Source organism: Emys orbicularis, chromosome 4 (assembly GCF_028017835.1).
Source record: "Emys orbicularis isolate rEmyOrb1 chromosome 4, rEmyOrb1.hap1, whole genome shotgun sequence".
NCBI lineage: Eukaryota > Metazoa > Chordata > Testudines > Emydidae > Emys > Emys orbicularis.
In genome coordinates this window covers 141165601-141193409 of record NC_088686.1, presented here as the reverse complement: position 1 = coordinate 141193409, position 27809 = coordinate 141165601, and the positions used below count along the sequence as shown (strand labels likewise).

Genomic DNA, 27809 nt, shown 5'->3' with positions numbered 1-27809 from the left:
GAGAGTGAGATAGCTTCGCCCCACAGTCAGAGACCAAGAGGAATGGGGGGTGGGAAGGAGGGGAGGCTGGGCAGACAGGGACAGACACAAACAGACGATAAGGAAGAGAGGATGGAGGTGGGCAGGGAGAAGAAAGGAAAAACCCATTTCAGATTACATTCCCGTAAATACAGTTTTGGCAGGTGATCCAAAAGCAGAGACATGGAGCAAAGATTAGACGTTAGCTTTCAGCCTTTCCCTCCCTCTCTCTCTCTATAGAGTTTGCATCAGATGCAATCTTTACAGACCCAAAGGGGGTGGGGCAGTCAGGGAAAAGGATCTAGTACATAAAGGCAACGTGCAGGAGGTATGGAAAGAGAGAGAGGGGGTGGGGGTGGGGGGTGTACGTGTGAGCTGGCAACTGATACACAAAGTGCAGCCCGTATTCTAGAAAACTGCAATGGGACAGAAAAGCATTTCCAATCAGTCATGTCTTTCATTGGACTGAGTAAGGGGCTGACTCCAGAAACACGCCGAGCGGCCACAACTCCCACTAAAGCCAAACGGGCTCACAGATGCTCAGCACCTCTCTCAGGATCAGGCCCTGAACCACACAGTGATTTATGCAAATGCCCTAAATATAAAGAACAAAGAAACAAAAACCATCAGCTATGAAATAAGGAAGCAGCCGCAGTGTCAGTCTGCAGACACATTCCAAGGAAGGTAGCTCAGAGCAGTAGCTAGTTACACCTGGGGATTTACACAGCTCTGAATTTTCACTCTCCTAGCTATCTCTTGGTCCATACAGGTAGAACCAGGAGGCTACGTGTTCTTGCAGTTTCCTTGTGTTTTTGGCCACTGCCCTAGTCACATGATCCTTATTAAAAAGGCCTCCCCAAGGAACGGCACGCAGCTTCCCAGACCATCCCAGTGGGTATTCCGTGCACAGCTTTGCCATTTCCTTGTTTCATTCTCATATTGTGATGCAGGAACGTTTTCCTGCGATCAGCGAGGGCAATCGTGAAAGAATCCCCGCCATTTCCCTTTAAGGCACATGTATTTAGGACACTCTCCTGGAAGCCTAGAACTCCAGGGTTTTGATCTCCAGGCTGGTTTGCTAGGATTTGCAGGACAGACGTGATGCTGGAAAGAACCCAGGGCTTTGCATAGTGTTGCAATAGCAAGCAGCATTTTTCATGAGGCAAGAACGCAAAGCTTCATAAGTAAACTGGCTCCAGTATAGACTCGTTGGGCACCACATGGTGGCTACTGGTATCGCTACCTCATTCTTCTTACTGGTTTGGAGACAGCGCCTAGAACCTGTATCACCACATTACAGAAATTTCTACCTACCATACTCCGGCAAGTCTGGATCGTTCTTGTAACGGCATTGTATTCCCAAAGGCGTTATCATGCTGCAGGCTAGCTTGAGAAATTAGCAAGCACAGCCAGTGTCCCAATGACCAGCAACATCTGACCCCAACAGAATCGGTTTTCCCCATATCCTACTGCAAAAATAACCCCCAGCCTGGCCGATACAAGCCAGCACCAAAGCTTAAAAGAATAGGAAAAAAGACGACAAAAATCACATGTTGGCTTCAGTCATGTGTACCCCCCGGCTCGTGTTTTTCACACACAACTCACAGTGACCTCAATGTGGGCCATGCTCCAATATTTTTTTAAAACCACATACACGTGGCTTTAGTGTGGATCACATGCATTTCCTATGTGCTGCAAAAAAAAGTGTCACACCTAAGGCTGTATGAACCATAAGTTCAATGGGTGAAGTAGGACTTGTATGCGAATCCCATGTGGGCACATCTCCCAGTCCAATGGACTTAGGGACCTTTTGCTGGTTGGCCACTGTTATGGAAGCGGGTACCTGCACTGAAACAGTGACCAAGCTTCACGAATCCAACGTGAACAAGAATACTGAGGCCTCATCTCAGCACCTCCATTCCATGAAGTGCCCCCAGCCCCCTCTTTCCCTCATTTCTTTGAAATGCAGCCACCCTAAAATTCTCATTCCAAGTGTGTTGCATGATTCTGAAACATGCAAAACAACATGGCTCCTTCCTTATCCCTTGTACATTTAACAATCGGATGGTAACTCTGGCAGGGTCCCTAGGCAGGAGGAGTGGAGGTGGTCAGATTGGTATCTTCACATTCAGAAACCTCTAGTAGCCTTTGTGGTGGAAAGAAAAGGTGAACATGGGGTGGGGGTGTTTGCTTGCTTTGGGTAGGGAAGAAGAAACCACTGTACAAAACCAGGAGGATATAGCCTGGCAGATATGGGTCTCAGGAGACATTTTTTCTTGGGTTTATCATATTTTCCATGTGCCACACATGGACTTACTCTGCCTTGCAGATATTGCCCAGAGCTCCCACCCTAATGACCCCCCCCCGGAGGAATTTCACTTTGAAATTCCCACCGGACTCAGACGCCAGAGGGAAGCATCCGCAGCCCCTCAGAACCTGCTCTGGTAAAGCAGGGTTTTGACAAAGGCAGAAGAGTTGGGAAGAAAAATAAATGTGTGACAATAACCAAAGGCAGCTCAGCCATTATCCCACTCCCTTCAATAACTCCCTTCCCCCTTGTATCTCATCACTGGGTTCTGGCTCCTGGGAGCCGGGTAAAGAGCAAAGGGAAACCAAAGGACTGGCCCTTGCTGTGCCTATGAGGCTGTAATGGTAGGGAGCAGACAGACTCCTCCAGTCAGGTAAGTTTCCCAGAGGCCTTTGAGGAAGACACTTTCAGGCTATCAAATTCCTCCCCTCCCCCCCCCCCCCAGACTTGTTTAGCTGGAGCCAGGGCAATGGCGATGCTCCAGGTCGACAGATGCTGGGCCTCCCTCAAGGGGCTGAAAAGCCCCTGCTATTCCCAACCGGACGTCTCATGTTATTAGGCAACTGCCCAATCTGCAGCCAGGACGCCGGAGGGTAGGGGAAGAACAGACAGGCCAACACAAGGGAAATACCCAGAGGAGACGAGGAGGTGGAATGAACGTGCCACTTGCAGAAGAGCGGGGATTCTCTGTTCCTCACATCCACGCTGAATTCACGAGCTTCCCAGCACGGCATTTGAGCCAGGAAAGCAAGGAGGAGAGCCCGTTGCTAGGGGCTGGCAGTGCTAGGAGCATGCTTCAGGAGCTTGCAAGTCATTGGGCATGGCATTCCTCACTTTGGCCTTTGCCGCCCGCCTCTTCACCCCCAGCCTTGTACCTTCCCAGTGTGGGGCAGGAGGTGAGAGGGACAGAGAAAGCCTCCATCAGCATGGAGTAGAGGGGGCTCTGGGGGCAGGGAGAGGACTGTTAACAAGAGAAATATTGAGAAGGGAACAGCTGGTAGAGAAATGTGAGCAGCTCATGTGCATGATGTATTCTTCAGGATGAGACGCTTCCTTTCAGGGCGAAAAAGCAGAGGAGGGTCCCAAGGACAAATATGCTCTTCGGCAAAAACAATAAAAAAAAGTCAGTGAGGTTTTTAAAACTGCAATGGAAAAACTATTAAAGAAACCAAAACCAGGCTTCTTTTCCTCATACAATTCTCCTCCCCTTGTAGCTACAGCACGAGGGACAGTAGATAAAGAAGAGAGGACCCACGAGTGGGGACTTATCAGGAGACTGGGGGAGCAGCAGGGAAGAAGATAAATAAAACCAATGGGGAGGGAGTGTGAAAAGTCACCGTGGTCCGGGCCACCACCACGCTGCTCTGGCCGCCTTCGCAAGAGACCGTGTTGGCTCCAGAGAGGCGAAAGCCAACACGCCTCCAACTCAGCCAATAATTCTTGTGCAACAGCTGACCGAGGCCAGCGGGCATTCAGCTGGCAAGGAAGACCCCCAACTTCCGAGATGGGAATTCAAGAGTGGCAAGTCCCAACAAGCAGCTCTGCTACTCCACCAAACTAAGCCAGCCTGGCTCTCTGCTGAGCTGGGGCTGCTGTCCTCATCTTGAGCCTGGGGTTTGAAACGGCTCAATCCAAAGGCCACTGAAGTCAATGGGAAGAGGACAGGTGGGGAAGGGAAAGGGGTGGAGCTCTGATCCCTATCGAATGGGATTCACACACCTGCAACGTAGAAACAAGGAGAGAACCTGGGTGCTAAATGCCCCATCTCCCGCAGCGTATTCAACTCCATCCCAAATGCAGGTAGACGGGCCTTCCTAGAGCAGGATCTTTCATCAGGGCTTGGCTAAGGCTGCCCAGCAGTTACTTCCCACTCAGGGAGCAGCAATCCTGCAGACGATGCTTAGAAAAAGGCTGAATAATATCCATCCAGCTGCACCATCTACGGTTACATGGTCACCTGCCCAAGCCCCATTAACACCGAGGGCCATGCAGCTCTGAGCCCCTCCCCCCCCAGCTTTGGAAGGCACGAAGATCCCTCCCCACAGTAGCTACAACCCCTACTCTCATTGTAGCCCCGGCCCCACTGGGAAGCAGGCATGCTGTGCACACGCAGCTAAGCAGCAGTGCATGCCCACAGGCCTGGCTCGCTGATCGGCGCTAACCCAGAAAGCCACTGGCAGTGGGAATTCTAGACCCTGGAGGGGCTGAAGTGTTACCGTGGCCACGAGGAGCTGCACAGGTAACAGGAGGGCTCTAGATCACTTCGGCCAGGGCCCCTGGGAAAACAGGAAGTGGCACCTCAGTGCCCAACACGGTACCTGAGTCTGTATCCTGTTGAGGCCCCTGAACCACAGAATCTGCCCCCGCCGCAGCTCCATTTCAGCATGGTCAATCTCATCCATGTCCTCCGGCAGGTCCTCCTCTGGAATATCCTCCTTGGTGGTACCGTGTCCGGCTTCCTTCAGGAACTTCAGCTGGCTGGTCGGAACACTGCAGATCAGCTACAGAGACACGGGGACCCATGGGTTAATCCCTCGCCATCATCTGTACCAATGGAGCTGCTTCCTCATCCCGGGGACGTGACATCTTTGCTCCCCATCCCCCCAGAGTCCCCCATCAGTATTGCTCAGGCTGGCTCGCCTGTGGCCCTGAGCTGCTCACAAGGCAGTAGTTACAAAGAGGGAGAGCCCTCATCTGCCAGCCTAGAGCAGCACTCCCTCCAACTCCCCCAGGATATATATGAGTGGGGGGGGGGGGGGGGGGGGAGAGAAGATGTTCGTCTCACAGCACCAGCCAGAGGACGGAGAGCTCTCCCTCTGTTTTTAGCAAAAGGAAGCAAGCTGTGCTGGGGGGGGGGGGGGGGGCAGAGAAGAGGGGGGCTTTAACTCCTGAATACATAGAATCATAAGACTGGAAGGGACCTCGACAGATCATCTAGTCCAGTCTCCTGCACTCATGGCAGGACTAAGTATTATACATGTGTACATGCAGAGTGATAAGATGTTTCCATCGGGGGCGGTGGGTTTGGAAATATACAGTGGGGGTGGGGTCATCAGCCCAGCCCTCACCTGGCCCCAAAGTAGCTCTCCAACACCGATAAAGATGCACCAGAGCCAGTGGCTCAAGGTGAGCCCGGAGCAGCTGAACGGCTTCCCACCAAACTCCACGATGAGGATCTGCAGCGCAGGAGAGAAGAGCACACGCCGCGGGGCTGTTAGAGGGGACACGCAGTCAGAGAGGTCTCGTGGCATTTGGGAGTCTCTTCCTCCTCAAGCGACCGGTTCAGGATGCTTTCAGTGTCACTGGGTGCAGGACAGCAAAGCTACAACTTGGGGGATTGGAAAATACTAAGAATTTCCCACCAAAGGCATCTGAAGGGAAATTAAGTATTTGCCCCTTGAAAACGTTCAGTTTTGCTACGCCACGTCACTTCCATTAAAAAAAAAAAAAAAAAAAAAAAAAAAAAAAGTTTTCAGCAACTGGTTTTCATTGAAAAACCGGAAAATTTCAAAACAAAAACTGACATTTACATAAAAGGCTGTTTCTCACCGGGAAAAAATTTTCACCATAAGAAGATTTTGACTAGTTCTCCTAATCCCGTTCCAGTTTGCACCCCGGTCGGACCAGTATATTGGAGCAGGTATCTCATTCAGACCCAAAAAAGGGTCAAAGAAACCACAACAACTTCCCTCTCCTTGTGCTTTATCCTCTCATATCCCAGTGTCGCGACACCGAGCAAAGGGCATTGTCTGGACAGCTCTGGAAACCCTCTCTACAATAAATGCTCTTTGCAGCAGAGCTCCCCAGATGCTGCGAGATGAGGCTTCTGCGCCACACACCCAGCCACTCAAATTCTCCCCATCTCAAAAGGGAGTGGCAGGCTTAACTAGGCACACGCCAAGTGTTTTTACTGAAAAAAGGACCAAATTAACATCCCAGGCAGCGGCTTGTACAGGATGTACAATTCAGAGCTGTAAAATGCCAAACCCCAGAGCAACAGAATGGAAACTCTGTGTGCTCATCCATGTCAGCATCTGGGTTCTGGCTCCTGGGAGCCGGGTAAAGAACAAAGGGAAACCAAAGGACTGGCCCTTGCTGTGCCTATGAGGCTGTAGTGGTAGGGAGCAGACAGACTCCTCCAGCCAGGTAAGTTTCCCAGTTGGGCCAGAACCAGAACCTTTTATCTAGCTCCACCTTGACTGCAGGGCTCTGGATAAAATGGACCCTGGATCCAAACTACTCCTTGGTCCTGCAAAACCCAGTTTTCAAGGTCATTTCTAGCTCTATCACCGTAGTATCTGAGGAGCTCATAAGCATTAATGCAATTATCCTTGCAACACCCTGCAAGGTAAAGAAGGACTATTATCTCCATTTACAGGTGGGGAACTGAGGCACACAGTGGCTAAGAAACTTGCCCAAGGTCACAAAGGGTGTCTGTGGCAGAGCAGAGAATCAAACCCCACTCTCCTGAGATCCCCATCGTTCCTCTCTTCAGTACGCACTACCTATCTCTCATCCACACGCACCCACGCTGCTCTCAGTGCCCGTTGCTGTTACCTGGGCGGCAAAGGTTCCCAGCACCACCGTGCAGAAGATGGGATTCCGGAAGATGGCATCAAAGACGTTCCTCTCGCCATGAATCTTGCGAGCGTTGATCTCGTTGAACAGCTGCATCATGACGAAGGTGTTGAAGACAATGGTGTAGTGTTCAGAGGGCGGCGAGTGCAGCGGCGTGTTCCGGCCACTGTCAATATCAAAGAACTTCTCGCCTACCAGACAGGAGGTGAAAGAGAAAGTTTGTGCGTCTTTTCCCTGCCCCTTCACGCGTAACCTGGAATTTGAACTGACACTGCAGGACGAGCAGGGTTGTTGCAGCCGTGTTGGTCCCACGATTGGAGAGAGACAAAGCAAGGGGAGGTAATACCTTTTATCAGCCCATGGTTCCTACACATGCCTATCACCTCACCCAGTGCACTAAATGCTCCTATAGCAACTATGTAGGTGACACCAGACCATCACTACACTCTCAAATGAACTCACACAGGACAACGATAAGACAAAAACACTACATCACCTGTGGGTGACCACTTTTCACAAAGCGATCACTGTATCAGTCCTTATCCTCAAACGAAACCTGCACAACACCTTGAAAAGAAGAGCCTGGGCGTTTAAGTTCACTACTCTGCTAGACACTAAAAATCATGGACAGAATAGAAACACTGAATTTATGGCATATTCCAACAATCTGTAACCCACTGACACCCCGCCTCTGCCCAGCTATTTCCCTCCACCCCCTCCTTCTCCACCCTAAATCCCTCCAGTCATAAACAGGCCACTTCACCTTGAATGGTCCCTTGAAATGTGTTAACTACTTATGCTAAACAATCTGTTCCACCTCAAATTTAGCAGGGACGCTGAGGCTATGTGTACACTACAGATTACTTCGGTATAATTTATGTCGCTCGGGGTGTGAATAATACACATCTGAGTGATGTGCACCGGTGCAGACAGCGCAGTCGGCAGGAGAACTTCTCCCATAGCTACCGCCTCTTATGGAGGCAGGAGTCATTAAGCTGACTGGAGAGCTCTCCCCCGTTGGCTTAGAGAGTCTTCACCAGAAGTGCGCTGTGAGTGATATACTGTAGACATAGCCCGAGTCAGTTTCCCAGCCCTGAAGAAGAGCTCTGTGTAGCTTGAAAGCATGTCTCTCCCCAACAGAAGTTGGTCCAATAAAAGATAGGACCTTCCCCCACTTTGGCTTTCTAAGTGCAGGAGGAGCTTGATTATGGAAACATGGGGGGATGGACTAAGGGAATGTGGAGAAACAGATGCCTGTCTCAGCATGACTGAGGGCACCAGCAAAGTGCAGTGCATCATGGATAAGCCAGGCAGAGTCCATTCAGACACCTGGGAGGATATGTCCCCACGTTGGGCCCTACTGGAGGCACTGGAGGTCTTTAAACAGATGGGAATTTAATGCCGGACAGGCAGCCAGAGATAGCCATGTCCTCCCTTCGTCCCAAGAGGATCATCATTAGCAGCTTCCTTCCCCCACCTCATGCTGCCCTCCCTGACATGAAGCTGCCACCTTGGGGAGCTGAGCACCCATTGGGTTCTCAGCCTACGTGCTGAGGCGGCCAAGGAGGGAGGCCATTTAGAGCAGGCAGTAGCTGCGGTTTGTGTTGTGGATGCTGACTCTCTTGGAATTAGCCCGAGTCCCACCCAGCAGCCACTTGCAGTCGCTGCAGAGCACGGCCAGAACTGAACTACTGACCTAGACTTTTAAGGTCCTATGGGCCATTATGAATCCCGGGAGCCAATCCATCTCCAGCAGCAAAAAAAAAAAAAAAAGTGTTCATTTCATTAACCCTTTACTTAGTAGAGAGCTGAAAGGAGCCACTTCCTTGGATACAGTGTGAGCTCTGCACCTAGTAGATTCTGGTGCAGACAATGTGATTCACTGAACTGGGGTCACTGTAGGTGGGCACATACCCAGCTTGATTAGATAGCAGCCTGCCTGGATTTACACCTCACTGGTTTAGAGGCAGAGGGGGTGGCTGGTGTGGAGGTTCTCCCTCCCCTATGGCCTCAGACTCACCTGCAAAGAGCAGCGTGAAGATGATGGTGAGCTGGTACACCGCGTGCCCCAGGATGTTCTTCATCATGGTGCGGGAGATCAGGGGCTTGTTGCGGCCGTACGGCCGACGCAGCAGCAGGGACTCTGAGGGGGGCTCTGTGGCAAGGGCTAAGGACGCAAAGGTGTCCATGATCAAGTTCACCCACAGCATCTGGACGGCCTTCAGCGGAGAGTCCTGCAGAGGGAGAAGAATCCCCCATGGAGAACGTGGTCTCTTCGCTCAATACATAAAACCACCACCACTGCCTTTACCGTTCTGTGGCTCCTCACCGGACACTTTGCCATGATTATTTTAACCACAACCCTCCCATCACAAAATACCATTATCCCCCCATTTGACAGAGATTAAATGATTTGCCCTAGGTCTCATGGTGAGTCAGCAGCCAAACCAAGGACTCCTGGCTTCAAGTCCCATCCAGTTCTAACCACTAGGTTGCTCCCCATGCCTCCTTACCTGTGTGATGCAGGCCCCTGTGAAAGCGACAATGACCGCCACCACGTTGACGGTCAGCTGGAACTGCAGGAACTTGGAGATGCTGTCATATACGTTGCGGCCCCACATCACTGCCTTGACGATGCTGGTGAAGTTGTCGTCTGTCAGGATGATGTCTGAAGCCTCTTTGGCCACGTCAGTGCCTGCGATGCCCTTGAGGGGAAACAGAGTGGAGAAGAGGGTGGCGATGAGTCATAAGAACATAAGATCGGCCATACTGGGTCAGACCAAAGACCCATCTAGCCCAACATCCTGTCTTCTGACTGTGGCCAGTGCAAGGTGCCTCAGAGGGAATGAGCAGAACAGGTAATCAACTGATCCATCCTGTTGCCCATTCCCAGCTTCTGGCAAACAGAGGCTAGGGACACCATCCTTGCCCATCTTGGCTAATAGCCATTGATGGATTTGTCCTCCATGAACGTATCTAGTTCTTTTTGGAACCCTGTTATAGTCTTGGCCTTCACAACATCCTCTGGCAAGGAGCTCCACAGGTTGGCTGTGCGTTGTGTGAAAAAATACTCTCTTTTGTTTGTTTTAAACCTGCTGCCTATTAATTTCATTTGACGACCCCTAGTTCTTGTGTTATGAGAAGGAGTCAATAACACTTCCTTATTTACTTTCTCCACACCAGTCATGATTTTATAGACCTCTATCATATCCCCCCTTAGTCGTCTCTTTTCCAAGCTGAAAAGTCCCAGTCTTATTACTCTCTCCTCATACGGCAGCCATAATAATTTTTGTTGCCCTTTTCTGAACCTTTTCCAATTCCAATATAGCTATTTTGAGATGGGGCGACTACATCTGCACGCAGTATTCAAGATGCAGGCGTACCTTGGATTTATATAGAGGCAATATGATATTTTCTGTTTTATCATCTATCCCTTTCTTAATGATTCCCAACATTGTTTGCTTTTTTGACTGCTGCTGCACATTGAGTGGATGGTTTCAGAGAACTTCACAATGACTCCAAGATCTCTTTCTTGAGTGGTCACAGCTAACTTAGACCCATCATTTTATATGTATAGTTGGGGGTCACTGGGCAAACTGTCCATCTCCCCACACCAGTGCTCGGCTTCTTTCCAGAGACAGGCCTGTCTCCCAACGCCGACAAGCCTTGGAGGTTTGAATCCAGATCAGACTAGGCCCGCCTCCATCTTTACAGGACACCCTCTATGCTTGGAACAGCTTCCTACGTCCCATGCACCAAGCACCTTCCTTCCCATGTGGGAACAGCAGGCTGTCAATTCTGGTGGTGGATCCCCTGCCAGCATCTCTTACTACACAGAGTGCTGAAAGGGAGCAGACAGCAATAGTAGTAACAATACTGCTGAGCACGCAAGCGCTTTCCATCTGTGGATCGCAAAGCGTTAGACAAAGGCAGCTCAGTGGCATCGCCCCCATCTTATGGAGGAACAAAATGAGGTACACGGGAGGGGATGTAACTCGCTGAAGGTCACGCAGGTCAGAGGCAGAGTTGGAACAGAACGCTGGGCTCTCTCATCCCAGTACTGTGTCCTCAACACTGGGTCATGCTGCCTGCTGTTACACCTCCGTAAAGGAACGGAAGCATTTGCTTTAGGGTTGATTTGCCTCCAAACCGGGGCTTTACAGTGGTGGGTGCATAGAATATTGAACAATCTTGTGACTTCCTCCTCGAGCCCTTGGCATGCTGCTGCCCTAGCAGGAGGCTTGTGGGCCTTCGGAGGTTAATGCTATGGCTAATAGCCACACAAAGTGGCTTAAAAGTAGCTGTTTCCCCTCCATCCTTTTTGCTAAACATTCATACAAACAGAGACCATTGGGATTCAGAAGTGCTCTCTCTCTCTGGTAGGGAGCTCCAGAGGAATAGATAGGCTTCCCCCCCAAAATTGCACCCAATATAGTTCATTTGCTGGTAAAGGTCTCGGAGGATTACTCTCCCCTGTGTTTGTCACTTCCCCCTGCTCCTCTGGTCTTAATTTAGGCTGTAATCCGGCAATAAGCACCAAACGGAGGTGGACCCCTGTGCCCACTGCTATCTCTCTGGGACACAGACTCCCTCTGTTTGTTTTGCAAAGTGCCACATACATTTAAGGCACTATACAATGGACATTTAAAAGTGATCAGGCTGCAGTAATCAGTAGTGGGCACTAGACGGTGCTCAGTTTGCACAAATGCTGCCATTGCCAGGAGATGTGTTACGTGGGAGCCGCTTAACCATTTTCCCTAATGTTCTCCTGCTGGGTCCTGTTGAGCCTGGGTATTGGGAGATTCTGTCCCTAGCTGTGAATTCCCTGGTTTTGGTAGGAGGGCAAACGTGAAACTGAATTTTGACCATGTTGTTTGTTTCCCAGTCTCCGGAGTCCATAGTCAGAGAGATGCAGTAAGGGGCCCTTAGTTTCCTGTTCCTGTGGGAAAGTCTATCCCCAGACTGCAGCAGGGCAGCCCTTCTTTTCAATTCTCAGCACAACATTCAGCCCCAAAAGGACGGGTCACCAGATTTCAGCACCCGATCCAGTCACCTCTCCAGTTGTGGAACTCCCGTGTCCAGCATGCAGATTCAAGACCTTAGTTTTAGCCAGCGATCAAGTCCATTGCTTGGACTAAATCAATGAGTGAGAGAAAGAGAAAATGTTGATGTTGCAGGGGCTCTGGAGGATTAAATGGGACTGCAAACCCTTTAAAATCCAAGGCCTGCAAAATGGCTTCCAACAGATCTTTGTTTAAAAAAATCTGAAAAGGAATTTGTTTAAACATACATACATTCCTCTGTAGTGGCTGCAACCCAAACATTGCGGCCTTATGCTAGTGTACCAGAACCTGAACATAAAACGGACTACAAACAAGGGAAAATGACCAGTCTATTTTCATGGTACCATTTGAAAGAAATGCAAAAAAGTAGGCAAACAGAGTTAACAGCACAGAGTGAACTAGATTTTCAAATTCTTTCTGGGTAAATAAGCGAATGCATTAATCATAAAGATAAGAAAGAACTGGGGTTGTTTATTTTAAGTTTGGGTCAGTAACTCCAGGCCTGGATCCTTTAAGTCAGGCTCCTAAATACATGTGGCTGATTTGCAGAGGTGCTGAACATCTGCACCTACCATTGTCCCAAGCATATATGAAAACCAGGCTGTTTATTTAGGTGCCTATGTATGGGTTTAGGACATTAGCTTTCAGCAGCCACGTTTGAAAATTAAGGCCATGATTCTTAATCTGACAATATCCCTTTAAGAACGTAAAAGGAGGGAGGGTCTGTCTTTAAGACAGGATAAGAGGATTGTTTCTCGGCATGGGATATTTTCCAGGACCCTTGTGGCAAAAGTCCTATAGCACTTAATCAAAAATTTTGCAGGGAGGTGATAGTTTTGTAACCATCTTATGGAATTTAATAGAGAATTTTATAGCAGGGATAAAATTCTATAGGATGATTAAAATGATCTCTTGTATTACATCCTGTGAGCCTTTGAGTGATTCCTACACCACATAAAGGTTTCCATTCCTCTTCAAATCCATAGGATGTTTCCTAACAATGCAGCACACAGAGAAAGACCCTTGTTCTTCCATACCATAGCAAAGCCGACATCAGCTTTCTTCAAGGCTGGGCCATCATTGGTCCCATCCCCAGTCACGGCCACCACCTGCCGCCGCTCTCCGACAGTGCTGTCAATAATTCCTGAAACACAGACACAGGGTTCAAAGGAAACAGGCCCCAGCATGGGCTCCTCGCACAGATGCAGCTGCACTGGGTAGCAGTTGGCCTGGGAATCATTAGATCTGCACGAAGTGGCAACGATACAACAGTGGCACAACTTCTCTTAATGCGGACACCTGTCAGCCACTGAATATTGCAGGGCTGCCTCTCTCCTTGGGGACAGGCACTGTTTTAAGACTCATCCAGCATCTCTTCTGGCAAGGGTGCTGGAACTATTTATATGGGGGTTGGAGGGGGGTGCTGAGAGCCATTGAACCAAACTGTCAACCCTGTATATGAAGGAAACCACTTCAAGCCAGGGGGTGCAGCTGCACCCCCAGCACCTCCGGCAGGATACTGCTGATACTTCACCCTTCCAGATCACCTTCCCTGCAAGGATCTCAGTCCTTAAGCCTTTCTGCCCCCCTAGAAAGATGATCAGCACCAATTAGCCTTGTTATACAGATGGGGGGAAAAATGTGAGGCACAAGGGACGATGGGGGGAAAAAGCATCTTGCTCTAAGTCACAGTGAGTCAATGGCAGAGCTGGGAAAAGAACACAGGAGTCCTGGCTCGATGTTCCGTACCCTGTGGGCATTTGTGCAGGAGCATGTGTGCTGGCTCTCCGGTTGCCCTTACCTTTCACAAGCGTATGTTTATCCGTGGGGGAGGAACGGGCCAGGACTCGCAGCTTGGGCCAGACTTTATCCAGCTGCTCTTGCTCCACCTGCAGGACCAACCAAGAGAGAGACGTTGAGTCGGTCACCTGGCCAGGCAGGCGTTTGAAAACTAGAGCCGAGTGAATCATTGATTACTCGATTCGCTGGCCGAAAAGAAAAACTGAAAAACAAACTATTCAGTGTGGGTCCAAAAGGTTTAGTTTAGTTTTCGGGTGTGGAGTTTTTCGATTTCAAAACACGAAGTCAAAACGGTTCATTTAGCAAAAATATCCAATTAAAATACACCGCTACCCCGATATAACGCGACCCGATATAACAAGAATTCGGATATAACGGGGTAAAGCAGTGCTCCGGGGGGCGGGGCTGCGCACTCCGGTGGATCAAAGCAAGTTCAATAGAACGCGGTTTCACCTATAATGCGGTAAGATGTTTTGGCTCCCGAGGACAGCGTTATATCGAGATAGAGGTGTAGTTCGACTTTTTCCAATAAGTTTCCCTTCTTTTTTCCCCCCAGCTGAAATGCTAGGCGGAATTTGACCCAAACTCTTGAACAGTTTCGGTCAACCTGAAACGGCATTTTTCAGTGAGTAAACTAGTCACTGAAACATTTTGTCCAGCTCTATTGAGAGCAAAGGATCATTCGGTAGGGCAGGATGGGGAATGAGAACTGGATGTTCCCTTCACCTCAACTCAGCTGTTTCTCCCACGGCATGTCTAGAGCCCAGGCGTCCTCCAGGGGTCACTGGTCCCTGGCCAAGCTAGCTAGAAGCCCCAGCTGATGCTAGCTGAGCTGACAGCTCTCCACGACAAGCACCCGAAGCATTAAAAACCCAGCTAGGTCCAGCTCAGTTTTGGTCCAAGAGGCCACGTATTAGGCAGGAGCAAGAGGCTACCTCCATATGCTGCACTTCCAGGTCTATGGTTCAGAGCTAACAGCACCCTTTGTCAGCAGGCTATGCTTCTGAAGATGCCCCTGGAGTCCATTGCCCAGGGCCCCCAAGTGACTCATACAGAGGCAGGGTCCCTTATCTGTATTCCTACCTCTCCCTTCTCGTTCCGGATGAGCCGGTTGAACTCCTTGCCCTCCAGGCACAGGAAGTCCTCCCCGGGCAGCAGGATGCCGCACTTGGTAGCGATGGCGCGGGCGGTGTTGATGTTGTCACCTGTCACCATGCGGACGGTGATGCCAGCACGCTGGCACTTCACGATGGCCTCTGGCACCTAAGGGCAAGGTCAGAGAGAGAGAGAGAGACACTGTGGGAAAGAGACAGCCGGGGGGGGAAGAGGGGGAAGAGAGACAGACCGGAAAAAAGAGGAGCTGGGGAAAAACAAACCCATAGGATCAGACAGACTCAAGGAGCCCCACCTGGACAGCATGAATGGGGGGATGGGGGTAACGGGCACTGGCACAGAAACGCTGGCCTACAAGGGACACGCTAGCAGCTGTGATGCAGCAGGAGGCCTCCCTGGGAATGAGTGGCAGATTAAGGCAGGATTGCTGGAATCCTGGCCAGCAGCGAGCCAGGGCAAATTGAAGAGCAGCGTCTGGGAAAGTTGGGTGCGTGAGGGAGCTGGGAAGAGCCCATCCAGGGAGAAGGTCCAGGGGATGAAGATCAAGGAGCCCAGGGTGGGCCTGAGAGATGTTTTGAGGGTGTTGGAGCAGGAGGTTCGTTCGAGTTTTGGTGAATTCAGGCCTAATTTGGTCCCAATACACCGCTGGGCTGGGCCGGCCACTGACAGCAGGATCAAGCAGAGGGATGCTACGTAGGGTGGAAGGCTCAGGGCAGCCTGGGAGGACCGCCCCAGATGGAGGAATCCCCAAGAACTAGAGATCAGGAAGGACCAAAGTCCTGCTTCTACACCTTGTCCTCCAAGCCCATGGGGTGGTTGATTCGGCACTGGCCCCCTGGAGTCAAGAACCAGGCGGCGGCTAACTCGAGGGCAGGGCGGAGAGTCTCCATCTTGCTCCACAGGAGCAGGGAGGCGGGGCATGGCGACTCGGGTCTATGGAGCCCAGACGCTGTGGCGAAGGGCACTTTAGAAGAACAGAGAAGCATTGGAACCCCATCGTACCAGGCTGCGCACAGGGGACTCAAGTTACTGAGAGTTTGGCAGGAGCCGGCTCACTTCTAAGCTCGGTGTAGGAGGCGCTGGCTGAGCGGTTCTGAACCAAGTAGCTCGTTCTCTCCACGGTTCTAGGAGGTCTGTTCAGAGCCATTCCTGGAATTGGCTGTGGTGCCGTTCCTCTACTGCCCCCAGGGAGACGTAACCTCATTGCCTCCTCCACACAATGCCACAGCGCTCAGGAACCTCCGGTGCTGAGGTACGGATGAGCAATCCGATCAAGACGTGGGACGTTTTATTTCTCCTGCTCTGCAGGATGGCATGTTGACAGCAGCCCAGCCCTCTCCTGGCCTGGCCTCTCTGATTGCAGCAGCACATCGCTGCGCTCATGGGTTTATCTCAGACAGAACGAGCCTGAGCAGGGGTAGTGTGTGTGTGTGTAAACATTACTGAGAAATCAGCAAATTGAATCATGGCCTCCAGAGCCGGTGCAGACTGGGCATCTGTAATGCGATTCCTGAGCCCAGATACTTCAACGTCTAATTAGGGAAAGACGAGAGCGAGGCAGGCTCCAAAATGTAATCAAGAGGCAGGCATGGGACTGCTTATTGCGTTAACCCAGGGATCTGTCTGTCACCCCCAGGCGAGCAGTGAGAAAGAACAGGGGGGAAGGAGTGGGTGGGTGTCGCTGGGGAAAACAGGTTCCTGTAAAAGGTACTCTCCCACCCTAGGGGGCAGCAAATCAGTTCCTCTTCCCCCCCACCGCCTGTTAACCTTTCACCTGTGGCACTCTCCGCCTGGCTTCTCTGCAACCTCTGGCAACACACCCTTCCCCTGGACATTGGCACTGGAGAAGCGCTCGCGCCCAGACACTTGGCACGGACCAAGATGCCTTTGCGGGGATACGCCTGCCACTGGCGCCTGGTATACAGGCAAGGGAGGGAAGTGCACACCCCAGGCGCTCCAAATAGTGGCATAGAGTGAGGGCACCTCAGGAATAGGCACTCACATGGCACAGGGACCGGGGGAGACAATGCATGGCACACTGCAGGACTTTTCTGTGGGGTGCGGATGCCCCAGCCACCTCACTCATCACCCCACAGCAGCGGCGTACCAAGGGGCACAGAGCTCATGCCCGCAGCGGGGTGGGGAAGGGACGCACAGCCAGCAAAGCAGCCGAACGGCCCGTGTCAAGGTGGTGTTGTGGTACCTCTGGCCGGACAGGGTCCTCTATGCCGACCACGGTGATACAGGCCAGGTCAGACACGATCTCGTTCTCGCTGTCCCAGTTAGGCTCGGCGTCGGCAGGGAAGTCGCGGAAGGCCAGGCAGATGGTGCGCAGCCCCTGGCACGCCATCGGCTCAATCACCTTCTTCACCATCTCATCCCGGTCCTTCACCTTGAACGCCCGCAGGTCCCCGTTCTTGTCCAGGATCTTTGTGCACCTGCACACGGCAGAGGTTTCAGAAGTTAACGGAGAGACGGCTCGGCATCTGCAGACGAACTAGAGAGAGAGGCGCAAGCCTCCCAGCCCTCAACCACACAGCAGAAGAGACTGTGCCACAGAGATTTAGCAAGCCCCTCTCATCTGTCCGTTAGGCATGAACCCCAAGAGTTTTCAGGTGAGCACACAGAAAGAAAGAGGTGGATGCTTCCTTCCCTGAACCAGCCTAGATTCGCTGGGCTGCAAAGCTGGGCTGGGAATCTCTCTGGAACACACTCCCTACCTGATGTATGGCACTACCTGGCTGCAGACACCACCATTTTGGCTGCCAGGAGAGCAAAGGCAGCAGTAGAAGTGACAAAATAATTACACAGCAAATATGTCCAGCTCCCTCCCAAGAGGTTCCGCTTGAGCCCCGATTAACATATTGTATTTTATACCAGGCAACTGAGGATGAAGCCACGGGGCTGTCTTGTATGGGGCAATGCTCTTCTATTTGCCCCATGCAGGCTCAAAGATGGCAGAGAACCTTTCACCTCACTAGGTGCTACCTGAAGCTTTCCCAGAGGCAGTGTGTCCTAGGGGATAGTGCACTGGACCAGGACTTGGGAGACTAGGGTTCTATTCCCAGTCTGCTTGGTGACCAATCCAGTCACCTCTCTCTGGGCCTCAGTTTCCCCAATCTGTAAAATGGGGATAATGATACTGATCACCTTTGTAAAGTGCTCGAGATCTACAGATGAGAAAAAAAAAGTGCTATAGAAGAACTAGGGATTATTATTCGCTGTTCTGCAGGTATGTCCACATGAGAGATCGCTCACATATCTCCCCTCCCCACTGCAATACCCCCCGCCCCCCAAATGCTGGGTTCATTCTGGGAAGGGCTCCCCAGACCATCAGTGGCCTGTGGAGCACAGCTGGAGAACTTGCATTCAGAAGCACCACTAGTGGCTCCAACAGGGGAATGGCTTACTCAGCAACGTAGGAGGGGAGGGTAGTTACTTGCGTAGGAGGATCTCAGAGGCCCCTTTGCTGTACATGCGGAAGCTGCCGTCCGGGTTTTTCAAGACCGTGCTCATGGATTTGCGCACCGAGTTGAAGGTGTAGACCTTGTAGAGCTTCTCCTCTGGCACCTCGTTCCGAACCACCTGGTAGTCTTGCTTCAAATCCAGGACGAAGCCCAGCAGGGAGCACTCCGTCTTGTTTCCCACTTGCCGCGGGAGACCCCCTTCCTTTTCTGGTGGCTAAGAAGTTCCCAAAGTGGGCAGAAAGGGGGGAATAAAAGTCAATAAAATCTTCCCGGCCAGGCCCACTGAGATGGGGGAAGGGGGAGGAGTTGGAAGTCTGATCTGCAGGGATAGAATGGATGTTGAATTTTTTAGATTGTGATCAGCAGGGTCCAGAGTTAACGCACCAAGATGAATGGGAGTAGATTCCACTTCTTAGAGCCCTGGAGCCAGATCCTTGGCTAGTGCAAATCAGGATAGCACCACTGAGGTCAACCCCAGCCCCGGAGCACTAAGAGGTGTAAACCCCGGCTAGGGACCTGGCCCATTGTTTCAGACTCTCTGCACGCGCCATCACATATCACCGCATCAGTGTAAAAGCCTGTGCCAGGTGACGGAAAGTCTCAGATTCTAAGGGGAAAATGGACCATTGATCATCTAGTCCAGGGGTCGGCAACCTTTCAGAAGTGGTGTGACGAGTCTTCATTTATTCACTCTAATTTAAAGTTTCGTGTGCCAGTAATACATTTAAACGTTTTTAGAAGGTCTCTTTCTATAAGTTTATAATATATAACTAAACTATTGTATGTAAAGTAAATAAGGTTTTTAAAATGTTTAAGAAGCTTTATTTAAAATTAAATTAAAATGCAGAGCCCCTCGGACCGGTGGCCAGTACCTAGGCAGTGTGAGTGCTACTGAAAATCAGCTTGCGTGCTGCCTTTGGCATGCGTGCCATAGGTTGCCTACCCTGATCTAGTCCGACCTCCTGCATAACAGGGGCCATTCATGCCTATTTGAACTAGATCCTCTGACCAGCTGTGTAGAGGACACAAAGGGTGCTAAGCTGCTCTTAAACCCTTGTTCACCAGGGAGTAGATCTTACACCCCATCCCCCATATCCTATCACAGCCCCGTGTTTTCCCTGTGCTGTTCCTTTGGATGGTCGCCATCCACCTGAGCTCTGGGAGGGGCTAGAAGCAGTGCTGTCAGAGTAGCAGAGGAAGGACAACTCACCAGGATCTTTGACGTGTAGGCTGAGTTGATGGCGACGCCATTGACGATGAGGTCCAAGACCTTGGGCAGGATGGCTTCAGGGTCGGGGATCTGCCGATAATGGGTGTCACCCACGTAGGCCTGCACCACGGTCATGCGGTTCATGGTGAGCGTGCCCGTCTTGTCCGAGCAGATGGCCGTAGCGTTGCCCATGGTCTCGCAGGCGTCCAGGTGCCTCACCAGGTTGTTGTCCTTCATCATTTTCTGCAGCGGGGCGCAAGACAGGCAGTGAAAGCGTTAAGAGGCAGGTAGGCTTCTCCCCACCCGTGTCTTCACAGGGCGCACAGCCATGCTTCGCACCCCACAGGCAGGCAGATTCTGGAGCCAAGGGCACTGGGAACACAGAGGAACTGGGGGGCCGTGGGCCGCTGCACTCAGCGTCACCTCAGCGAGGGATGCCATCTCTGTAGAGCCAGCACAACACCAGCATGCCCTCCCAGCTCCATTCTGGGGCTCTCCGCTGGCTTGGCAGGAAGCACTATTGCCACGTGCGTCCCCAGCAGTGCCGGGCCAGGCTCCTGGCTTACTTAGAACGAGGAGAAGAGAGGGTTTGTTTGGGAGAACAGGACGCTGGGCAGGGGAATAGCAGCAGAGCAATTGAGAGTCCCTTTCCCCACCCAGCAGCTAACACGGCCCAGCGCTGGCCTCACTGCACAACAGATGGGAAAAAAAACAGGCCTCTGCCTCCTCCGCTCCCGGCCTTCCTGTGGGGAGGACAGCCACCCCCAGCTGCACTCTGTCCCATCAAAGCCCTTCTAGCCATCGTGAACATAGCGCTCCCTCTATACGCCTTGGTGAAGATGGGCACCCACTACTGTCCTCCGCACAACACTCCCCCAGCCCCAGCCCTCTGGTGAGGGGGAACAACCCCTGCCCTCGTGGTGAACACAGTCACCCCACCGTTCCCCGCCCAGGCTGTGGCCTCACCTTGACTGAGTAGGCCAGGGAGATGGTAACAGCCAGGGGCAGGCCCTCAGGCACGGCCACCACCAGCACAGTGACACCAATGATGAAGAACTTGACAAAGTACTGGATGTAGATGGGGGTGCACTCCGCCAGCCAGGGCCTGCGCTGCACCGCGAAGGTGTCGATCACAAAGTACAGCACCAGGATGATGACCGTGATGGCCGACATGATCAGTCCTAGGGGAGGAGACAGGTGAGAGGCCAGCGGGACCTGTAGCGATGCCCCCACCTCCCAGCAACAGGCACTCCCCCCAACACTCCTAGGCTGGGGATTGAGATGGGAAAGCCGCGCTGACAGGAGTTTCTTGGAGCTCTGCTTCCCCGGGCCTTGAACCCTGCTGAAGTGACCTGTGCAGAATGAGCCCTGAGGGCTCTTTGCCTGCGTGTCCATCCACACCTAAACCTGCCCCGGCATTTCAGTGTGTTCACAGCAGGGTCTCTGATCCCATGGACTCCCAGGGCTGGACTAGCCGAGGGGCTGCAGGTGAAAATGGAGGTGCATTAGCAGAGCTATGTGGAGACCTAGGACTAGACTATGGCAGGGGAGAGCTGGAGTTCAGGACTGAGGGGCATGAGCAGAGATAGGCCTGGGGAGTCCCCAAGCCAGCAATAGCAGGGGGTACTGGTGAGATGAAGGGGCGTCAGCAAAGCTGAGTGTGGGGATCCAAGGATGGAATAGCAGGACGTGCTGCAGGTTAGGACTGAGGGGCAGCAGCGGAGCCAGTTGAGGGACCGTCTGACACCATGCCAGTCTCTAACCAGCGCTGTCTGTCCCTCATGGTCACAGCCAATACATCTAGTGGAACATCCTGCCACTACTACATCACGGGGGAGAAGCCCAGTGTGGAGCTGTCCGAGAGCCAAGATCCACCTCATCCAGGCTCACCTGCCTTCCCAATCTGCACTGCCAGACGGGTGAGCTTCCCTTGCAGCACCGATTTCTCCTTCTTCGGGACCTTCACCTTCTTCTTCTCCTTATCCTCATTCTCCACCCCTTCCTGGCTCTTCAGGGGCTGGATCTCCAGGGCCACGCCATCCTGAGTTTTAGCTACACCCCGGGGGCAAAAGAGACACAGTGGGTGAGTGGGAGGGGCAGCGGGGGAAAGCTTTTGACGCCATTGACAGAGATGAAGGAGGGAGAGAGAGAGAGAGAGAGAGAGAGAGAAAGAAACCTAGAGCAAAAAAGACTCCCCTAGCCCACACAGGCAAACACTAAAGGTTAAAGCCTACACAATCCCAGGGAGCCTGCCCCACCGCCCCATAGGGCAAGTGCCTGTAACAGCTCGTGGGATCTGCTCACTTGCCCTCCCAACCCCACTTCCCAGGTAAGGAAAAAACGTCTCTACTTGACTACACCGGGGAGGAAGGACAGCCTTAGTAGGGTATGGGACTCCTGGGTTCTAGTCCCAGCTCTGCCAGTGATCCTGATTGGGTGGTCTTGGGCAAGAGTCCCCTTCACTGCCTCGTGCCTCAGTTTACCCATCTGTGAAATACAGCTGACGATACTTACCTTACATGGTTATGTTAGGAGACTTAATTTGCTAAGTGTTTGTAAAGCCCTTTGAATACAGGAGCATCAGAATGGCCAGGCTGGATCGGATTACAGCATAATCCAGGATCCTCTCGCCCACAGTGGCCAGCAGCACAAGCTACTTCGGAGGAAGGTGCAGGAACCCCTACACTAGGGCATTATGGAATACATTAAAGTTTCCTCCTAACTCCCAGTGGAGGCTGCTTGATGCCCTGAAGCATGACGGTTTAGATCCCTTCCAAAACACTTGGTCATCTTTAATCCTAAATTTTATAACTCCAGATAATTAACATCCATATGCATGTCCTGTACTTTCTGGAATCCTGCTAAGCACTTAGCCTCCAGGAGATAGTGACAATGAGTTCCACAAGCTATTTCCTTTCCTCAGTTCCCCTGTTCTATACACGTGCCAAGGATGATCTCTCTAATGCCTTCATGGAAGCTCAGTGGGAGTCACTTTACGCAGACAGCATTCGAGGGGGTGGAATGGAGGGGAGGGAAGTTTAAGGACTGGGGGTGGAGACTGACTCATTAATGCGGAGGAGTGAACCGGCTCCTTTACCCTCAGCCCCCTGTGATCCAGCCCAAAAATTTCTTTAGGATCCTTAAGACATAAAAAGGCCAAATCCTCAGATGGTGCAGCCAGATATAGCTCCCCCCCAGGTCTATAGAGCTACGCTGGCCTACACTTGTGAGTATTTGAACCCAAAGAGCACCAACGAAACAGGAAGTGGTGTGTGGGTGTGTGTGGGTGTGAAGACGAGTAGAAAACTCCACAATAATAATGGAAGTTATTTGCTTCATCTCAGTTCTTGTTCTTGGGTTTAAAAAAAAATCCAAACAACTCAGACAAGTCGTGGTTCACATACGGATCCAACTGTTTCAGAGCAGATTCCCCTTTCTAGCCTCCACTACCAAAGTGTTATGGATTCAGAAGAACTCACGGTTGCTCCAAAATTGTGACCTCCATGGTTAGGACTTTCAGACAGAACAGAAATGGGGGGGAGGAGGGAACAAAACCAGAACACCCACAAACCCAAAACAACCCAACATGTCAGATTGGAAGGAAGGAAACGTAAACTGCTGAGAGAGAGAGAGACAGAGAGAGAGAGAGAGAGAGAGGTGGAGAAACAGACAGGTGCAGAAATGGGCTTCCTCTACACAGCCTGGAAAGAACACTGTGAGAAACATACTGGAGGAGTAGACGCTCACTTTGATTCAAAAAGGCCATGAGAAGAACAGGGTGTAACAGTTTCACAGGCCAAACCCACCACTGATCCAGTTCCAAACTTGGGGGAGGGGAGCAGCACTTCATGCTCAGACTAAAACCCCATCCCCACCACCCCATTTGCCACGGAGCACTCTCCTCACTAGATTCCATGTCCCATTCATCCAGGAACAATGGAGGGAGGAACCACTAGCTGCTGTGCTGTAGAACAATCCCACGTGGTCAAATTCCTGCTGGTACAAAGTGGCAGTGGAAACTGATATCCCAGATCAGAGACAGGGCAGAACCATCCAGGGCAGATAGTCCCAACGGTCTATGTCTAGGCTGATGTTAAGCCTCCCTGAACAATGGGGCTTCCCCCTTCCATTCTCCCACTTTTCCTGCCCCACAGATCTCAATGTGCTGTTGTTTGTCTTCCTCCCAGAAGAGGCCAGGCCACCGCATGGGGCACAGAAAGAACCATCATCCCCCACTCACAGCACCAATGGTGGGGGGGGGGGGGGGGGGGAAACCAACCCCCTGCCATCAGAACCCTAGGCTGACAGCAGAGGGCGCTGCAACTCCAGCAGCACAGACCTGGGGTTTGAGGCTGGCCCCTAGTTGGACGGGATGGTTGGGGGTCGGGGTAAAGGAAGCGTGGAGGTTAGCACTGTGGGGACTGTTACACCCTCTTCTGGGACAACAAGGCGAGATTCCCGCTGCAGCGGCGAAGAGCACAGACTCATGGGAAGAAGGAAGGAGGAATGCTTGGTAGTTAGTGTGGTGCTGGTTCAAAGGATGGAGAGGCTGGTTACCTTTGTTGCGATTTTCAGGGGCTCCTGCTTTTTTACCTGTTCAGACAAAGAGAAAAAGGGTGGAGTGCTGAGCACACGGTTCTCGACATTAACGTCCCTGCCGGCAGGACACACTCTGGGTGCTCTCTACACTGGCACTCACACAGCAGGAATCCCACACAGCTGCTGGGCTCCGTGTAACTGGTCAGGACTCAGGAGATCAAAGGTGCCGCCCACCCATAAAAGCCAATGGGGATTTCTCCTGCCAGGTCTCAACCCTCCTCTCCCTGCTGCTGGAAAGAGCATTTAGCCACAGGGCAGGGGAAGTCTCTGCCAGAGGAAAGCTGGTCTCGTGGGTAAGGCACTGGGGTCGGATTCAGGAGCTCTGGGCTCAGCTCCCTGCTCTGCCACAGACTCCGTGACACCTTGGGCAAGTCACTTCCATCTCCCTGTGCCTCAATTTCCAATCTGAAATGGAGAAAATACTACTTCACTTCTTCCACCTGTGGTCTCATCTCTTTAGTGTATGAGCTTGTCATGAGTGGGGTTGTCTATGTGTTTGTACAGCACCTAATACAAAGGGAACCTGATCTCAGCTGGGACCTGCATTGTGATCATTGGAACTGCAGAACGCCGGCCAGAGATCCACATGCTGATTTCTGCATCAAGCCCGTAGTTCCTGTTCGTCTAAAAACTGCTCCAGCTCAGACAACCCATCTGGATTACCACAATACAAGTAACAATGAAACAGTCTTAGACTTAGTTTGGAAGCTCTTTGGGGCAGGAATTGTCTGTTTTGTGAATGCACAACTCCGAGCACAATGGGACCCTGACTAGGACTACGGTCCCTGGGTATTACTGTGATACAAACAGTAACAAGAAGCCAAGAGCTGTTGGGAACAAATCTGCATTGCAGGACGGAGGGGCTTTGCCTGGTGGGTCTAAAGTTGGACTATTTATCCAGACAACCCCCCGCCCAGTGATATGGAGAGAAATGGGCCCCGAGAGACAACACCCTCGGTCCACCCATCCCCTGCTTTCAACATCTGGGGACAGCACCGGATGTCAAGCACGGTCAGCAAACGCTACAGCCCGGGGACAGGGGAAATGCCAAGCGACATTCAGGAAGCAGAATAAATAAGAAGTTGGGCGCAACTTCCTGAGACAGAAGGAACAGCTTCAAAAGCGAGACAGAAGACTACTCCCTGAGCAAGAGGAGCGATTCTCTGGAGATGAGAGATACAGGATTGTCTGGCTAGCGGGAGGGGAGATGAACGGCTGCCTCTCCACTCACTCTGCCTTGTCCTCCTTAATCCTTCTGACAAGCACTGTCCATTAGCAGCCATTCTGTAGGGGAGACGGCGGAGAGCCCATCATCCGGTCCCTTTTACTAATCCCCGGATGGTTTGCCAAAGTGGATCGAGAGCACAAAAGCCTGTTCTGTGGACTGCGCGCGAGGGAGCACTGGGCTGCTTTGATAAGCCACATACCTTCTGCCACTTACACCCTGGCCTCTACCAGGGAGCAAGGAAACACCAGACACACTTTCAGAAGCTGGAATCCTTAGCTAGTGTACATTGGTGTTGATCCATGGACTCCCATAGACCTAAACTGATTTACACCAGCTGAGGATCTGACTCCCTGTCTGGTTTCTGTTTGGCGGCAAAGCCCAGGGGGCTCGAGCGTCATTGCCTGGCAGATTGCGATGTAAGTACAAGGGCACGATGCACCCACAGGCTTCTCTTCCAGCTCAACCCTCCAGCCCCATTTTGTGCCCAGCCTCCTCTAGCCATTGGCCAGCAGAGTCACTTGTCCTGAGGCAGGACAAACAATACAAAATAAATAATCAGAAGGTGGGGAGTGGGAGGAGTTTTAGACTGTCTATGTGGGAGCCCTGCCACTCTCCCCATAGACCCGAGCTCCGAAGATTGGGCTCCCCCAAAGCACTGTGATGCTTTGCCTATGTGCCCAAAGCCAAGTCTTGGCCCAATCAGCTTGGCAGGGCTATGAATTGCCTGCATGGAGACATGCTGCCGCGAAGGCCATCATGCCACGACGCTGCATCGCAAGCCCCCCGCCCCCAAATGAGCTCCGAGCTCTTTCGAGCACCCTGTAAACCCCAAAGCGAGTGGGGAGTGGCTGGATCATCTCGGAGCTCCAGAAAGGAGGCTCCACAGTTCTGAGCCAGCTGTGATCGGTAGGGATCGGGGCAGAGTGGGTGGAATAAGCAGCAAGACATCGGAGTGGTGGCAGGGCGGTGTTTGGATTCTGGCACAGTCGGTGCTGCGTAGGTGAGCGACGCAGCCTGACAAGATGTGCCCCCCTCCCCGACCCTGTGGGCACACACTGCATCTCACACACACACACAGGCTCCCCCCAAGAGTGCAGTCGGCCTTCAGAACACCAGGGATTCAGACAGCAGCATGGGGATCAGCCTAGCGCTGTAGCTCATACCACTGCAAGGGGCTTATGAGTGACCTGGAGCCAGTGAGTGGACAGAGCAAAGGGCTGAACCCTCTAACCGCAAGGCCCCACAGCATTTTCCTGGGGAAAATGGGTGGCTGGGATGGGAATGGGTTCAAGGTTCGCAATAGCCTAATGCGATGTTGGGAGGGGGGGTCTGAAGGAGCACTTCCCCACCCACCGAAGTCAGAGAGCCAGGAGTGACCCTTTCCCTGCACAAACTCCTACCATCTGAGGATGTCAAGACTGCGGAGCAAAGCAAGTCCTCCTAGCCGTCCTTCCCCACCCCCACACTGCCAGGTCAACCCTTGGGGCTGGGGAGTATGTCTTTGGATGAAAAAGAGAGAGAAAACAAATGGAGAGAGAAAGAAAGAAGCTGCTGGTGAAGCCCTCGGGTGCTGGACTGTCTGAAGGACATGGATCATTTCAGCTATCAGTCACCTCCCGCCATGGGGCTGGAGCAATAGTAACCCCATCAACAGCCTCCTTGCCAAAGCCAGCTCTGATAGCAACTCCAGAGCCACGCCCTTTCTGCCTCTGAAGCCCTGCTCCCACAAGCTCCCGAGGTGCCCAAGCATGGAAGGGGCCTTCTCATGCTGCGTGCTCCCTGCGTTCGCTGCATCATGACCGGATGGTTGCAGCAGTGGGATTCCCCCAGTTTCATCTCCTAAGGCTTGACAGGCCCAGCTCAGTCACTCACACTAAACGGGCCTGCGTGTTCCCCTTCAGCTGTCAGCCATGGACACAGCTCACTGCATCCCAGAAGGAAAGAGCTGGGCTCCCAGAGATCTCCTTACCTTTCTTCACCTTCTTCTCCTCCTCCCCATCTCCCACGCCCAGAAGAGTGAAGATGATTCCAGTTTGCGAGTTGATGCCCACAGCTGTGACTAACATCCGTCCGGAGCCCTCCATCACATGGGTACCTGGCCAGGGGAATGAAGCACCGAGGGGAAGGGAAAACATGAGCCAGGAAGAGACGACGTTAACAGTCAACTTCCTATTTTAACACGAGAAACTATCTGACTCAGGGGGATGGGGTACAGAGCCTGTTGCTTCTGGGTCACCAGTTCAAATCTGGCCCAGGTCAACCGAGACCCAAAGTTATTGCTTGAATGACGGCTGCTCAGAGCCTCGTTTTAAGTTAAGTGGATCTCATTCCAGGTTCCCATGGGACAGGCATCGCCATCACAACGGTCAGTCTAGCTAGATTCTTATACTGGCCCCAACCCACATAGTAGCTGCATGCCTCCACA

At 52.1% G+C, this 27809-nt stretch overlaps 1 protein-coding gene across 2 annotated transcripts in view; it reads right to left on the bottom strand.

Annotated features, from left to right (window-relative positions):
* Positions 1-27809, bottom strand: part of ATP2B4 (ATPase plasma membrane Ca2+ transporting 4) — a 96938-nt gene that overhangs the window by 7448 nt on the left and 61681 nt on the right. The window contains exons 6-20 of one of the 2 annotated variants that reach the window (XM_065403992.1): positions 27354-27479; positions 24115-24150; positions 21448-21609; positions 20524-20738; positions 19558-19800; positions 18320-18561; positions 17084-17318; positions 14851-15030; positions 13769-13856; positions 13005-13111; positions 9418-9609; positions 8925-9138; positions 6884-7095; positions 5395-5502; positions 4645-4827 (exon numbers count right to left, since the gene is read on the bottom strand). In XM_065403992.1, coding sequence (XP_065260064.1) covers positions 4645-4827; positions 5395-5502; positions 6884-7095; positions 8925-9138; positions 9418-9609; positions 13005-13111; positions 13769-13856; positions 14851-15030; positions 17084-17318; positions 18320-18561; positions 19558-19800; positions 20524-20738; positions 21448-21609; positions 24115-24150; positions 27354-27479 — 2543 coding nt within the window. Of the gene's footprint in view, positions 1-4644; positions 4828-5394; positions 5503-6883; positions 7096-8924; positions 9139-9417; positions 9610-13004; positions 13112-13768; positions 13857-14850; positions 15031-17083; positions 17319-18319; positions 18562-19557; positions 19801-20523; positions 20739-21447; positions 21610-24114; positions 24151-26761; positions 26781-27330; positions 27480-27809 lie in introns of both variants that reach the window. The other variant, XM_065403993.1, reaches the window with a different exon arrangement.